At 36.7% G+C, this 17,439-nt stretch overlaps 1 protein-coding gene across 2 annotated transcripts in view; it reads right to left on the reverse strand.

Moving 5' to 3' along the window:
- Positions 1 to 17,439, reverse strand: part of sema4c (sema domain, immunoglobulin domain (Ig), transmembrane domain (TM) and short cytoplasmic domain, (semaphorin) 4C) — a 197,741-nt gene that overhangs the window by 79,090 nt on the left and 101,212 nt on the right. For both annotated transcript variants that reach the window (XM_020928284.2, XM_055161911.1), the window contains one exon: positions 11,647 to 11,843. In XM_020928284.2, the coding sequence (XP_020783943.1) occupies positions 11,647 to 11,758 (112 nt within the window). In that variant the 5' untranslated portion in view covers positions 11,759 to 11,843. The remainder of the gene's footprint in view (positions 1 to 11,646; positions 11,844 to 17,439) is intronic.

Genomic DNA, 17,439 nt, shown 5'->3' on the forward strand with positions numbered 1-17,439 from the left:
CTGTGATAAACGCCTCTGTGATAGCTTGGAAAATTATATTAATCTTAAAATTCACACTCTCACAAAGTCAAAGTAATGGTTCACATAAGAAGATACAACCAGGCCTTAAAAGCACAATGAAATCTCAAGGTAAAATAGACCATAAAGTCAAAAATAAAATACACTCAAATAAAACGCAGTGTTTGGTGTTAACAAAAATGATGAGGTTAATCTTGTATAGAGACCTGAACAGCAGATTTGTAAGCCACTAAGTTATATAAATTCTACAACTGGAATCAATGAAACACAAAATATAAAATGATTTAGTCCATTCATTTGATCAGAAAATACAAAAAAAAAACCCTGTATAAATATAAAGTGTCTTGGTATTATTTCACAAGATGGATAATTTAAAAACTTAGAAGTGTAGTATAGGGAGTGGCTGCAATAGGCTTAACGTTTAACTTTACACAGTTAATTTGGGTCGCCATTTTAGTTAGTTTAAGCGCAATTATCTAATTATAAAGTCTGTTTTCTTTAGATTATCAAATGTCTTTGCAAATACCAAATATTCTGCGTTTTTATAGAGAAATCGTGAAGTAGCTGTAGTTTAGATCTCTACAGAAATGGACTGAAATTGATGCGATTCTTGTGTTAGTTTATCAGTTCAAATTTCAGTCTTTTCTCAAAATTAATGTTAAGGCTCGTGCAGTTGATTACTCTGAACAGATATGTACTTTTTAAACAAATACTGCAAATCTAATCACTTACAAACTATTAATTACTATTATAGGGGGGGCCCAAGTGACACTTCTTGCCCCAGGCCCCCAAATTTCTGTCGACGGGCCTGGTAGTATTGCAATAAAACAAAACTTTGCAGATGAACTCCTTGTTTAGACCATATAGATTAAAACAAGAAGGATAATCAATGTCAAGGTCAGGGCTTAAACAGTGAGTCAGTTGTATAATTTCTTGACCACATCTGATGATCTGATACTAAATAGCTATAGCAATTTCGCTGTACATTTCCTCGAAAGTAAACAAAACCTCACACGCCACAATGCAATCTGACGTACACCAATGAGTAACTTTCCTGTAAAAACAACAAATGTCGGCCATGTTGACCTCCTTTAGCCTCAGATAAACAAACAGACTCAGACAGAAAGTCCAGGAAAAGGATGTTTCTTCTTCACTGACATGTGCGCCTCGTGTAATTGTAGGGTGGGGGACCATAACTTTATCGCTCCATCTATCTCTCCATGTCTCGCTCCTCTCTTTCCTCTCCCCCATACAGCCTGGATCTCCAAATCCTTCAGACTGCCTGCCTAAGCATTACACACACTACAAACAAAAGGGGATTAAACCAACAGTCTCGCTCTCTCTCTCTCTGCCCCATACGTGCCCTGGCATTTTCTCTTGTTTTCCGGCGCTCGTCTATCACTGCTGTCTTCTACATAAACACACTGCATCTACGAGAGAGCGCGGTGGGTTTGCAAGCTGTGGGACATGTGCTGAAGCTAATATGTAAAAGATAATGAATGCATTTTTGAAATTTTAGTCAAAAACCTGATCATTTTCCTTTATGGGTGACTTCTTTGACCTAGAAGCGTTTTAAAAGTGCACTATGTAACTTTTTGGTTGGGTGTTCATCATCTGCTTGTTGACCTTTTGGATATGTCACTGCTCTGCTTGACATTAAACTACTTTACCTTATATTTATTCAGTTACAGGTGGTTTTATAGCTACAAAATACCTAGAAAAACAGGCATTCTGATTGTGAACAGGGTTGACTCTCCACAGATCTGACCTGCAACTTAAGTCTATTTTGGTTTTTATGAAGATAGAAAGGTTTAATACAGTACTGTGAAACATTCCAGGCAAAGTAAAAACATCTCTCATGAAAAAAGCATTTGATGGACCGTACACCAGAAAAAGTTACACAGTGTACCTTTAATGGATTTTAGATGTCTCTCAGTCTATCTCTGCATACAAAATCTGGTACAAGCAACATTCACTGTGTTTGGAATGGTTATTGTGGGTAAAGTGCTTAGGGACACAACAGAAGAATACACTAAGGCTAGGTTCACTACTATGTCACCCCAATTTTGCATATAATCGTGACTACTTGCTAAATGAACCACAAATTGGTTTTCGTTTTAAAATGAGCACTATTTACAATAACCAAAATGTCGTGATATAATATAGTCAAAAGTTTCTCAATAATACCGTGGGCCATCACATTATATGGAATCACAATTTTCTTTGCTTAACCCTGTCCAGGCAGGGGTTGCAGATTTGCAACAGCTAAATTCCAATTACCTACTTACTCCACATCCATATTTTATTTGCTTTTTTTACTCAGGAGCCTTTTCTCCCATCCATGCTGATAAACGTGGACGATGCAGACAGTGCAAGAATGACTACACGCAAACGGCCTTCCAGAAGTGCAAAATACTTTTTTTTTGTTTACAAAGGATAAAAAAGTCAGGATTGTATATTACTACCCCATATTATAATTTTCCCCAAATATCAGATTTTTCCTGATACTAAAAATTAATTAGAGCCTGAGAGGGTTAAATTAATTGAAAAAACAGAGGGAACTACATTGACCATGATCTTTTGCTCAGTTCTGGTGCAAACATGAAGAAATAGCAATTTGAAGCACTTTTAAGTCTTAGTTCTTTGGATTAAGTCTTGTCAAGGCATTTTAAGAGGAAAAAGTTGCACACAGTTTTGTTAACCTCCACAAAACATCACAATAAATATTGTACAGTAGATGTATATCGGGAAAATATCATACAGAGAGATTTGGATATTGTTACATTCATATTATTTAACATTTAAACCTGTTTTTTGTTGATTCATTGAAAATATTTGTTTATCTGAAATGTTCCACAGTATGGCATTAGGCAATGGTTTGTTCTTCAAGGCATTTCTGAGCAATAAAAACTAATATAACTGAATAATTGCAAGGTATATATGTTTAATGCAATATTGTGGAACATTTTAGACAAAGCAACATCTCCATGGAAACAAGCAGGTGACAGAAAAGTTACACAATGCAGATTTAAATTGCAAGAATTTAAACATAGGCTAAAGATTTTCAAGATGTACAATTTCCACTTATTCACAATTATTTTTCCAATAATAATTTTGTAGATTTATACATATTTATACATTCAAATCACCCCTTGCCAATAAATACAAGTCATGAGATTTACCTAATACTTTAATGTCAATATTTACTGCATTGTAAAGTACTGCCATGTCATGTTCTTTATAATGATTTCTTATGGACACAGGCTCATTATTTTAAAATACATAGACAGGCTTTAAAGTGTGTATCCTCTTTGTACTGTGTCCTTTTATGGTAGTGCACACTCCGTTATTTTTCCGTTATACATCTCTCCTCTCTACCACCTCTCTCCGTCTTTCCTATTTGGTCTTTTCAGCAGCTTTGTTTTCCCATCTTCTCAACAAGCCATCCATATAAGTCATTTAGCTGCAGAGTGAGACTCAAAATCCTGTTTTGGTTTTTTTTTTCTGTGCAGACCTGTATTGGATCCTGCCACTGCACTTGTTTCCAGTGCTAATCAATTTGTGCTCAAGTGTCATATGAAAAGAACGCGATACGACGGGATTTGATTTTGGAGATGTTTCGGAGTGAGGACAGTGCACCGTTTCAAGAAGCAGTGTCAGAATACTAATTTGAGCTAGCGTTTTTTTCCACCAAGATGTGCATAATTAGAATTTCCAGCCTTAAATTATCCTCAGTGTGTGGAAGAAATATATGGCATTGAGTTTCTTTCATCGCGTTTTACAGGAAGTCTTTGGTGTGGTAGGTTTGCTAAAAATGTCCAAAATTCATGTGAGTGACAAAGTTAGATGCAATTTGGAGTTTTACTTTTGGTGTCTTTAGAAAGATGTGTAATCCCTCTGTTGTCCAGGTATGATCCACCGCAAAAGAAAAATTGTATTGTGTGAACTGTGTCATATGTTGTATAATGGTTCAGGCCTTTAATTAGCATACGTACTGGCTATCACTATTGTTCTCCTTGTTTTGAGTTAGGTCTGAAGAGGTTCCTCAGTTTCAGAGTAGTTAGTTTCTCCTTTCAGATAGATGATTCACATGATCAGTGTACATAAGAAACCGCATTTTTGAAACTATGTCAAGAACAGGGGTGGGTTAATAGAAGTTTTTTTTCTCCTTCCCGCTCCTTTTTGAGAAATGTGCTTTTCTGTTGTTTACAATGTATATGCATTATGTGTATGATTATTGTTTCTCTCTTGGCAGAAACTTGAAATAAAAAATGAATAAATAAATCAGACAGGCAGAGTCCACCAGCAATCTGACCAAACCTGAAGAAGCCTATTTGATGAGCTTTTCTTTTGCTATGGAAAAGTGTAGTTAATGATTTTAAGTAGCTATGTTATGATGTCAGTCTGAAATTGGAAACCAGATCTTTCCATCGTTTCTCCCGGTTGCTAAAGATAATGTTTCCAATTATAAAAAAGTTGATTTTGAATCCAGAAAATAGGGTTAAGATTGTGTGAAAGAAAGCCACAGTGTTTATAGCTAGATAGACAGACAAAGAGAAAAGCGGGTCTGTTTGTTTTTTCATTTTGGATGTTTATGCATGAATTTGCATCCAGACCTGACTCTAACTTGACCTGGAGAAGGTCCTCCAGCTTGTTTCCATGGAAATGTTGTTCCTTCGACTGTAATATTCTAGCCAGACTGACGCCACCTAGTACCTCTGTTCAATCTCATTTCTCTCCAGCCACTAGGTCAGAAATTGGAATACACTAGATGGTTTGCAAGAACCCCGGAAGTTGTAGCCCGTGCACTGGCCAATCAGTGAAGAGCTGTGAAGCCATGACTGGGTCCCTTTTGTGGTACAGCACAAGAGTAAACAAAGTCAAAATGGATGTAGATGAAGCCATACATTCTGTGTTGGCAATGATCCTCAAGATCAAGGATTTAAAGCCGGAACAAAGAGAAGGTTTGGTGAATTTTATCAAGGGGAAAGACGTTATTGCCCTTCTTCCTATGGGATTTTAGAAAAGCTTAATATATCAGTTAAATACAATATGGTTGGTTAAATAAAAAAATGTATCCACCTGCCATTAAGCGAACGAATCCTAAAGCTGCGAGGTCATGCTGATGAATCAAGCTAATAATATCCAACAGTATCTTATCTCCATGGAGAATGTGGAGAAGTATGGTTTCAACTTTCTATTATAAATAAATAGAAAGATAACCACCTCTAGAAAGGTAAAGGTCTTATATTACACAAAATTGATTCGTATGAGCTTTTAGCCATGTTATAATATTGTTGCCTTCTCAAAAACATGCCCAGAGTTTTGTGTGTTTTGTTTCATTTTTGAATAATCCGTTATAATTAGTCTGTCTACATCTCCCAAATTCAGAATGCTCTGTTCCACCATATAAGGTCATGAAGTGGTAGTTTTCCTACTACTTCTTACCTTTTGTTTAGTAGAGTTTGACAGTTCTAGTTGTAAAATCATCCAAATGATTCTAGTGAAGGTGTACGGAGTTTAAAAACACACTGAAACATTTTCTGTATCACCACATCACATCACAAGGTGAGACAAAGTGAACTCAGAAGAACTCAGCCTACATATGCAAGATTTGTGTGTTAAATGTGTTACACTCCAGGTATGTTTAACATTCATAAGAAAACAGTGTAATAGGGCCCTTTAAGCACTGAGCTAATAGTAGTTTTTAAGAAAGTAGTACACATGTTTTCAAGTGCCATCAGATTTTTTTTGTCACTGCAATGCCAACAAGAGTTTTTCTTTGACACTAAAATACACTCAAATCAAGTTAAATAGTCATACTTCAAGCTGTTTTAACGGTTTTTACAGCTCACCAAGCCTGTGGAGCTAAAGGCCGTTGTTGCTCGTAGCTGATTTGGTATTCCTTCTCTTCTGGGACTGATTCTAGAGTCACTTTTTGGCAGATCTTTTCCCCTGCTGCTTCCTTATAAGCCCATGTGAGCGCAGCTGTCCTCGTATGGCCTCTTCCCACATTTTAATCACTAGTTTTACTCACACAATCTGAAAACTCTCTCCATTTCTCTCTGTACCAGCTAGGCCTACAAGATCAATCGATATCAAAAGGAAATCGCAATTTTAACGGACGCAATTAGTAAATCGCAAAGGCTGCTATTTTCATAGTATCATGATTTCCTTTTCAAACTACAAAATATTCTATCTTATTCTATGTAAAAGTTATCTACAGAAGCATGTTTTTGAAATACACTGATGGAACGTAAGAAAGTAAAAATAGTAAAGTACTGTAAATTTTAGGTATCCACATTTCCCTTTTCAAACTACTCTTTACTACATTTGAGAGAAGGTATCTGTACTGTCTACTCAGCTACATTTCTGAACTAGACTGAAAAGTAAAAGTATTTTTTGTATTATGTTTGGGACGAAATAAATACACAAATAAAAACAGTGAGAAAAACATCTATTGATTCAGTTGTTTGTATTGAACGAAGTTTTATTAGATCTCGAGTACTTTAATGCTTTTACATTTTATCATGTGATACTTTTACTTTTATTTGAGTATTTCTTTTCTCTGGTATTTGTATTTTTAGTAACAAAACTGAGCACTTCATTCACATTGGCTGAAATGTGATTCTTGTATTAGTTTGTCAGTTCATACTTTTTGTAGATTTTTGTAGACACGTGAATTTTGAAAACATTATTCGCAAATCTACTTTTTCTGTCAGAAAAATCGCAATTCAGTTTTTCCCCCAAACCATTCACCTCTCTAGTACCAACTCACTGCTTGTCTTCCTCACCCCACAAACCACTGACACACCATTTATCAGTTGTATTTTTTTCCCCCTGTGCACTTTCTATCTGTGCCCTCACGTCTGAACCCTGCAGCCTGGCCCGTAGCAATAGAAAGATGAGGTTATGGTGCCTTGGGGGGAGTGTAGTCGCCATAGCGATGGAGGAGGGGCCGGGGTATTCCGTGATCGTTCCATGAGAAGAGGGCTTTAGAAATATCCTCGCGAGTGCACTGAAACCCGAGCGCCTTTGTGAAAACCTGCCCATATCTGAGTAAGATGCACAAAGCAAAGAGGGGAGGGGGGAGAGGAAAAAAAGGAAAGGATCTGTTTGAGGAGAGATAGACGTAGAGTAAAAAAGCGAGGGATAGGTACCATGGAGAGGTGAGAAAAATACACCTTTCTATCACTCTTTAAGGTATTTGCCTAATCCTCAGGAGAGAGGCAGACTTCAGCTTTTAGGGGTTTAAAATGGTTTTCCAGAGCGTGTGACTGTAAGTATTGTACAGAGCGGAGAGAGGGAGAGGAGGTCTGTGGAGAGAGGGAGACGAGCTCTGTGGAGGAGGACAGCGATAAAGGGGGCAAATACAGTTGAGAGTGTGGATTAGACTTTTAGCTGGCTTTGTTTTGAGTCAAGAGGAAATAAATGAATACTTTTAATATAGTAAGATATATTTTTTTACTAAATAGACTTTGTGTGCATTGTCCTGAGGTTGTCCCAGTAATATTATTGCCCCCTGGTGTGTATGTTAATATCCTTTCTGGTTTAAAACTCTTAATTTATCTAATATAAAATGTATATAATAGTAAGGTGGTCAATTGTGCACTTTTTCTAAATTGTATTCCACTGGGGGCTTTAAAGATGCACTATGTAACTTTCCTGGTGGAAGGTATAAAATTTTTGGCATGGAATGGTCCACACTGGTGCATTAAAGCCACCACATGTGACTTTATTTGGCCATGCCAGCTTGTCAAAGCAAGGCCGGGCCTGATTAGAACTTGGATGGGAGACTGCTGGGTAAATCAGGTGTCACAGTGGGGCACCAGTCACAAAAACTGGCATTGTGTCCTCAGGGAAGACACTTGGAGTGTTGGTGGTGGCTGGAGGGGCCGATGGCGCTGATTGGCAGCCTTACCACCACCGGGCATGGAGTGAGTGAATAATACTCTGTAAAGCGTTTTTGTGACATATGTCTGTGAAAAGCATTATATAAATAAAACTAAATTACTTAGTTTAGTTTATTTGACAGCTGTCCCCCCTCCCCTCACCTGGTTTTTGTTCAGGCTCATCTGTGCTCTCTGCTCTTCATCTACCAGACCAAAGCTGGCACACTACCAGACTGTAGTAACATAGACAGCATCTAGTGGTGATATGTGAGAATGCAACATGGCCAGGTCAGCCAGTCTAATTAGTAATTACAGATAGTGCTTCAAATTTAACTCCATGGAGACAAAACAAGCAGTGTTCAGGTCTGTCATGAGGCAATCCCACTCACAGTCATTTTTTATGGTATTTTCTATTTTAAAAAAACACATGTAAACTAAAGAATGTGATATCGTTAAGTATAATGCCATACTGTGGGACATTCAAGGCAAAGCAATAACATCTGCATTGTCAATCAGGTGGAAGACAAGTATTAGTACTAGCTGTGGTGAAAGTAAAAAGACTGACTATTGTTTAAATAATTCTATTTCCAGAAGTACATGAAAACAAATATGGACAATTGCTTCCTCCTCGCGTTTTGGGTCAATGCGGTGCATCCAATAAATCCTTCCATATTTCAGAGCTATTGGTTTGGTGTTAGATTTCTGAATAATAAAGGCTGAGGAGGAAGCAGAAGTGCTGGTATATGCAGGTATCAGTAGTACATGCATATTCCAGTTACATCTGAAAAATGAGAAACGCAGTAACAAAGAAAGCAGTGTGTGTGATGTATTGAGTTGGCACACTGCAGTCAGGTCAGAGGAGGAAGCAGTTTGAATGGATTAACTTTGGCAGAGAACGATCTGTAACGCTTATTGAAGGAAATGGAAAAGGTCAAGAAAAAAGCGCAAAGAGATTTTCTACTTTTACGGTTTTGGTTTTGGAGATATTTGTCTTACTGTCCAAATGTGATTTGACGTGTTAAATGTTTTGAACTTTGATCATGTAAAAAGTGTTCAAGGTATACAGATCCTCTCAGTGAAGGAATCTGTACAAAAATCTTGTATTGAAGTATTTAGCTATTTAAGTTTCTATCTTGAAGCTCTTCTGGCTGAAATATACCAACAATTATGTCATGTATTGAAGTCAAGGCCAGGCTTTATAAAAAAAAAAAAAAAAAAAAAAAAGAAACAAAACATAACTACTTTTATAACTACATACATACTATTATAAAATGGCAAATGCTAATACAAGTGATGGGCTGATTATCAAAATACTGAATTGAAAAAATACTGCAAACAAACAAAAAACTTCTTAAATTATAAAGTAAATCTGGGTATAAATTGCAATGTTTTTCTAACTTGTCTAATACTTAAACCTCACCCAATAAATTTAAAGACATGACATAATATTCCTCATGAAAACATACCTGGAGTTGTGTTTTGTTTCATTCACACATCATTAATACACAAACCCTGCATATTTAGTTCTTCTCTCAAACAGAAAACACTCCATTCCACCTTTTTCCTTTATAAAAAAGTAAAAAAAGTAGCTGTTAACTCGAAAACAAATGGTTTTGCAAAAGGTAAAATGTAGCTGTCAGCTCGAAAACTACAGCTTCATGACATCACAAGGTGGAATAGAGCATTTTTTAGCTTTGGAGATGTAGACATATTAATTATAAAGGCTTAACCCAACATGCGTGAATGAAACAGAAACAAAACACAACTCTAGGTGTTTCGATGAGATAACAACATTATTATAGGACTACAAGCTCACAATAGTCACTAATAGTACTTCCTTTTAATTTGCCCCATGTAGAAAAGATCTGACCTTTTATGCAAACATTACTTTTAATAACCCAGAAAGGACTCCAAAAATATCATAATGTGAGATAGTTACATAATATGGCCGCGTGAAGAGTGTCTTTCACCAAGTTTCTCGAGTCTCACAGAGAAAAGATGGGAGTGATGTCATCTGTGCTCAAGACGCCTGTAAACAGTTTTGGCCTTTCACTGGAAACTCTCCATTTTGCCCTTAGGTCCTTCTCAGTTAACAGCTAACATTACACTGGTATCACACGGTCTTAAGAAGGATCAAATGTCCAGCTAAGACTCCATAATTGCATCCAACTCACTAGAAGCAAACACTTTTTTCAGTTTGCAGAATCATTTAGCATTTTATGTAAAAGATAATGTCCTGTCAATCATTATATCATCTTTGCACTGTTTTTCCTTATGACCTCTTGTATATAACTGTGATATACTGTATTTATATTACTCTATTTATATTTTAGTGTCCAAGTAATTTCCCTTTTGGATCAATAAAGTTTGTCTAAGTCTAAGTCTACGCCCTTTCTATGGAACCATGTATAGTTCATTTATACTGCCTTGGGTGTAGGGCAAAAAAAGTAGACAGCCTTGTAAACTCTTGTGAAAAGGTGGTAACTTACTGTGTAACTTTTTTAGTTGTCGCCACAGAAACAAGCCACAGGCCATGTTACATATAAGTCAACTTTGTGAAGAGGTGAGTCTTCTCAGTAAAAAACAAACAAACAAAAAAACATGTTTATCTTGATCAGGAGTCGCCAACCTTTTTCCTTGGGTGAGATACCTTTACAAAATAAATATTCAAGAGAGCTATTAACTTTCAGCCACACTGGTGCTATTTAGTGCCTCCACTCAATTTAATTTCTCTCTAGCGACTAGGTCAGGAATTGGAATACACTAGATGGTTTGCAAGAACCCCGGAAGTTGTAGACCGCGCATAAGCTAATCAGCGAAGAGCTGTGAAGCCAGGACGTCAAACTCAAGCGCCTGTCTGGGTCCCTTTTGTGGTACAGCACAACAGTAAACAAAGCGGTCGAGATGGATGTAGACGAAGCCAGACATTCTGTGTTGGCAGTGATTCCCAAAATCTAGGATTTAAAGCCGGAACAAACAGAATGCTTGGTGAATTTTATCAAGGGGAAAGACATTATTGCTCTTCTTCCTACGGGATTTGGTGCATTACATACGTCACAACCAAATAGCAGCAAAGTACCTGCCTACCGTCGAGCGAACGAATCCTAATGCTGCGAGGTCAGACGGTTTCCACCAAGTAAAACCGGCTGATGAATCAGGCTAACTAATTTTAGAAAATAAATTCAGAAAATAAAGTATACATAAGAACCAATGGCAAGACATAGATGGGGTACAGTTAGATAAAACATAGAATACAAACCATTATTTATTTATGAGTGCACAAAGGCAGGCATCAAAATGACAGATTTGCAATAATAATAGGCATTTAATTCATCAAATTATAGTTATTCAGGACAATATATGTAATTCAAGAATCCCTTAGCGAGCTACTTGTAAGAGGGTGGAGCGCTACTGGTTGGAGACCCCTGATCTAGATAGATTTAAGCATTATAAACACTTGCAATTGGATAAATGCATGATAAATATGTGTAATGCAAAACCCTACACCTGAAAATTATTTACATAGTGCACCTTTAAATTAGTTCAGACTAGTTTGGAAACACAAACAAACATATTGTGGTAGAAGTAATTTAGGTAGTAGCAGCTGTTGTTGGTATTTTGATATAGCTTCTCAGTGCTAGAAGGACATACACTCTTTTGTTGTCCCTTTATTTTTTTAAGAATTAAAATTTTTACTTTTTTAACTTGCATTTTCACAATTTGCACACACACTCACCCTGGTAGCGCACAGTCTTCCGAGGGATTGGGTTCCAGTTCAGACTCCACGCCTTCTCCCACCCGACCAGAACCACCAGGAGCAAGACCTTCGTCCCGCCCACTGCCCTCATGTCGCCTCCCGTTGGCTGGAAGTGACCTTGACTGATGGATGGAGAGACCAATCAGATGATCCCACTGACTGCAGCTCCTGGCAGCCTGTAAAGAAAAGAAAGAACGCCAACACATAAATTCGAAGGAAAAAAAAAAATCACTTTCTTTTATTGGCTTTCTTGTTTATCTGAAGCCATGAGAGTGAGACGGGGACATTTTTCAAACCAGTCACCACAGCGCTCACAAAACAGCTGCTATAGAAAGATATAATGCTCTACTTTGTGGACATGTTTCATTACATTGAACATTAAAAACCCACAGAAAAGAGCGGAGCGAATGATGGTCTAGATATGTGGCAGTATCAGAGAATGTCTGAAATATTTGAGTACCACAAAAGTTCCCAATAGTAAGTTAGAAAGTTTTAATTTATATAGCGCTTTTCACAGACATCCTGTAAGTCACAAAAACTCTTTACAGATCATTATTCATTCGCTCCATACCCGGTAGATAGAAAATAGAAATGTAGATGTCTGGTAGCAAAATCAATCATGCTAAGACTCATGCATACTTAAAAAAAAAATGATAAAAGTTAATAGAAACTCAAAATATATAATATAAAGCATTCTTCGTACAGATTAAATTTTCAAATTTCAAACCATTATTTAAAAATGCTACATTTTATTGATCCCAAAGGAAATTCAAAGTACAAACAATACCGGTCCAAATGTTTTAGAACACCCTCATTTTTCCAATTATTTATTGCAATTCAAGTCATGCAGGTCCAATGAATATCCTGAAATGGTACAAAGGTAAGTACTGAACAGCCAGAGGCTAAAAAAAAAAGATAAAAAATAACAAAACACAAGTCCAAGCTCTGCCAAAACTACCTCAGGAAAAAAAAACAAGATGCTAAGCTTGAAAATATGGAGTGTCCAGAACAGTGTCCAGACTTAAGCCCCATCGAGCTGGTTTGGGATGAACTGGACAGAAGAGTGAAAGCCAAGCAACTTAAAAGTGCCACAGATTTATGGGAACTTCTACAACAGACTTGCAAAGAACTTTCTGAAGAATATTTTATTTCTTTTGTAAAAACAATACATTTTGGTCAACAATAAAAGTAAAAAACTGTAAACATTTTTACATTTTTTACATACATTTTTAACAGAATTTTCATAGCAATTTTTTATTTGTTTTTTGTTAAAGGTGTGTAACTTCTGGTGGATGGTCCATCATCTGTTAGTTTCTATGGATATGTCATTGTTCTGTCTGGAATCTTCCACAATATGACATAAACAGCTCTACCTTACATTTTTTTTCAATTACAGTGTTTTTATTGCTCAAAAATACCTAGAAAAACAGGCATTCTGACTGTGAGGGGGGGTCGCCTCTCCACAGATCTGACCTGTAACTTGGTCTCGTTTGGTCTCCATGAAAATAGAAAGGTTTAATGCCATGCTGTGAAACATTCCAGAAATAGCAAAAACATCCCCATGGAGAAAAGCATTTGATGGACTCTCCAACAGAAAATGAATATACAATACACCTTTAAGTCTATTCTGGTTTTGTGTTATTGTTAGCACAAGTCAAGTCATGTTTTGGCCTGGTTTAGTCAAAAAATACACTTCTTATTTTGATCTCATGAAGATTTATTACATATAAAAACGAAATTACACTTTTGCAAGGTCACAAAATATTGCTATATGACTGTTATCTCAATCGGTGCATTATTAATATCTCTACCATGCAGCTGCACCCCATAATCTAACTGTTGCCACTCAAAAAAGCTCACTAACTCTTATCTGTAGCCCTCTTGTCAGGCCAATTCAGCAGCACTACATTAAACCGGGCACTAGAGTTATCAAAGTTAATTGGGGCTGGCAACGCATCAGACATCGATGTGTTACGAATGTCACTGCAAGGACAATCCAAGCGCACTGTCGTAAATGAATGGCTGTGTACTTAATGAACATGTAGAGTGTGCACCAATGGAATGGCTTTAGAGCACAATCAGCATGAGGACTGACGGAGCGCTAACAAAGGTGAACGTAGAAAAACTGGTAGCTGGAATTATAATAGATTCTGGTTTGTTTGTGTAAAGTGATTTAAAGGTGAACTGCGTAACTTTTCTGGTGGAGGTTGTATGCGGTGCGCTTGTCTCCGTGGTGATGTTATGGAGTGGCTATAGGATGTTTACAGTATGGAATTAAGCTTCACTCTCCATGCAAGCCAAACTACTTTGAGCGACTACAGGCAATGTTGTGTTTGTTTTTCTTTTTTTCTTTTTTTTTGGTCAGTTTTATCTCCTAACATACAAACTCTCATGTGTAAACAGCCAAATTATGCACTCTGTACCTACGATGTCTTGCAGCCACACATTTATACGGGACATTTCAATGGTCGTTTCTGCTTCATAGGGACATAAAGATCACCCCCTAAAGCAGCACCTTCAAACACCAAACGTTACAGTCTTGTACATAACAAGATTTTGACGAAACATACAGAAGGATATTTTGACATCTAATTCCTAAATCTGATTTACTGGAAAAAAAAAGAAAAGAAAAAAAAAAGTAGAGTAGATTTTAAAAGATGCAGCAGTAGCAATTTTACAATGAGATTTAGTTTTCTCACACACTAAATAAGATATCCAAAATGCTCTCTGTATATTTTTTAGTATCTAATATGACAACAAAATGAAGCAAGGCTCTCTTCATGTTTCTGAGCAGTAAACCTCTCTAACATTTAATGCTATACTGTGGAAAATTCAAAACAAGGCAACATCATCTCCATGGACAAGTGTCAGCCCCAACACCAGAGAAGTTACAATGAAGAGAACTGGTGTTTTAAAAAAGCCATACTGCTGTATTTTGAATTTTATGTGGTCTTCTGAAAAGTTACACAGTACATCTTTAACAGGGTACGCATAGATGCTAACAATGTAATAAAATATAATTACATTTCTTTTTAATCAACTTGGAACGGCCAATCAATAGACTATAAAGTTTGTAAAATTGGGAAAACAAAAGGGCCAGAGGAGAATTACCAAACAGGGCCATAAAGCTGTGTTCCTCAATCAGACTGCTTTATTGGTTGATTGTGGTTCTCTGCTGTTGTTAATGCTGCAGTAAAAGCTGAGATGCATTGCTAGCCCTAAAGTGGTGAGTAAAAAAAGAGCTAAAACATTCTTAATTGCTCAAGAGGGCACAACAATCTCAAATAATACAACTAGGTCATATTTCATATCATCATATATTTCTAATTATCCAAACTAATTCTAATTAACATAATATTATTCTTCAACGTGTTAGTGTCAAATTTTTCATCAGGAAGAGCATCTGATTTAAAACCCAAACCTCAATATGTAACGACTGAACGTAAGGATAAGATAGAAAAGAAAATGCAGATCTATAGCATAAACACGCCACAAGTTTGATATGTTTTCACACAAACAAAAACAAGTCATCAAATTTGGAACATTACCTGCAAATTGAAAGTTAAAATCATACTTCAGAACATTGTCCATGGAGACTGCTAAGTTTTATATGAAAGATCATAGCAAAAGGACCACAGTTTCCATGGAAACAAGCAAGACAAGGCACTCCTCCACTTCAAAAAAGTGTCAGGTTTGTGGAGATGCAAGCGCACAGTAAGGATGCAACGTTTTTCAGTGCAGTTAGTTTAGTCAATTCTATAGCAAAAAAGTTACATACTGCAGTTTTAAGTGTTATAATTATTGCATTTGTAACAAAAGAATTAAAACAAACGTATTGCTCTCAATGAGGCTATAAAAACACACTTTGAATCCGTAGATTTAATTACTTTTTTTTTTCTGTAAACCATTCTTCAAACCTCCCAATACTTTTTCACACCACTTTGTTTGCAGCTTTTGAAGATAATCAACAAAGCAAGCTGCAAGCCATTTCACTGTCTGTAGTTCCGTTCATTCGATTATCCCAGCTATTTGTTCACAAAGATTGAGCTTAAAATGTGACTTGAATCGCATTGCAAAAAAAGAAGATTTATATCGTATAAATTAACTGTTGGCATTCCTCTTACGTATTGTGTATAGATGTTCATATAGACATGTCTTGGGAACTGTGGGGTGTTTTCAATGATAAATCCACCATCTGGCCATAGTCCCTTTGCTCTCTCCACTATGCTGAAATGTTGCCTTTGATGATACAAGAAAAACCCATTGACTTTTAAATAGGCTCAAAATGTCATCGCATATTTACTACGAGCTCCCGCAGAATATACCGATACTGAAAGCGGAGGAGTTTTAGAGAGGTGTGAAAAATGCCCAGCTTTAATAAATACCACATTTTATATTTACTTTTGTTGTGAAAATTTCAGAAAAGGTCAATGCGAGCAATGGAGAAAATAATTGAATTTGTAGTGAATCAGAAAAAGATTTTGTGTTTTTATTTTTGTGTAGCCCTTTTCAGATCCTAAGAGTTGCTTTACAATTTCGTACATTATTCATTCACCGTAGTTGCTTCTGTAGCTTACTTTACTCAGGGAAGGCAGGCTGCCAGTCTGCACCATCAATTCATCCAGTACACTATTGTTTCTAAAAGACTCGACAAAGAGTCGTGACCCTCAGGTGGGTCGCAAGAGATTTTTTTTGGGTCGCCTTGTCACGACCTGCATGTAGGTCTGTGATATACAGTTATCAACATGAGAAAATGACCAGAATGCTTTGCTGACTAAGCATTTGGTCAGAATATCCTCAGTAGGGCCAGTATTTTTATGCTTATTCCTTTCACTATTACATATTTGTGTGAACTGGGATTTTGTGTGCTCACAAAAATGAAAACAAAGCACAAAAACAGACTGAATGCTGCTCCTGATCTGCTGCTGCGTCTCCTCCTGCACCTGGACTGAAACGCTACAAAAACACAGACACACTCACCTATCTCATTAGAAATATTGAAATGTTAAGACATGTTTTGTATAATTTCTAATCTTTTTGTAATTATTTTATTTTCTATTTTGTTCCAAAATTGCTGGTTCAATTGAACGCTGAAAAGAAAAATAAATGTGCTACATTTAATGTCCAAATGGATCCTTTTATTGCTCGTTCAGTTACTGTTTTTCATTGCTTAAAACTTGAGTAATACTAATTGTTCAGAGAGGCATGATCAGTCAGTCAACAATAAAATACTTCATTAATGTTCAGTAATGGTCAAATCCACCTTTTTTTTTTTTTTAATTTACAAATAATGTCTATTGACTTGAGTCACGAAGGTTTGTGACTTTTAAAATATGGGTCCTCGAAAACACTGCAATACACCACTTCATGTGTAGTCAAAATGAGTGTCTTGCCCAAGAACACAATGGCTATAGGACTGGTTGAAGTTACCCCTAAACTAGACATTTTTTTTATGACATAGTATTTTGTTGCACTATGAGAAATTTCTGGTTTTGGTTCCATCACTTGTTTGTCTCAAGTTGCTGCTTTTGCTGCTACTGTTCCACTGCTACAGTATCTATCTCCATGGAAACAAGTAGATGGCGCAACCTGGTCAAGTTACAGGTCAGGTCTGTGGAGGGGCAACCTGGCTCACAGAAGAACGTATGATTTTCAAGGCCATACTACGGTACATTCTGAGCATCGCAATACCATCTCTGAACCAGCAAGCGACACCTTTAAAATCTGACTCACTCTCACCCTCACTCTAAATGGCTTCCTGGCTTTTTCTTG

Source organism: Boleophthalmus pectinirostris, unplaced genomic scaffold (assembly GCF_026225935.1).
Source record: "Boleophthalmus pectinirostris isolate CB_2022bp ecotype Guang Dong unplaced genomic scaffold, ASM2622593v1 HiC_scaffold_4, whole genome shotgun sequence".
Lineage (NCBI taxonomy): Eukaryota > Metazoa > Chordata > Actinopteri > Gobiiformes > Gobiidae > Boleophthalmus > Boleophthalmus pectinirostris.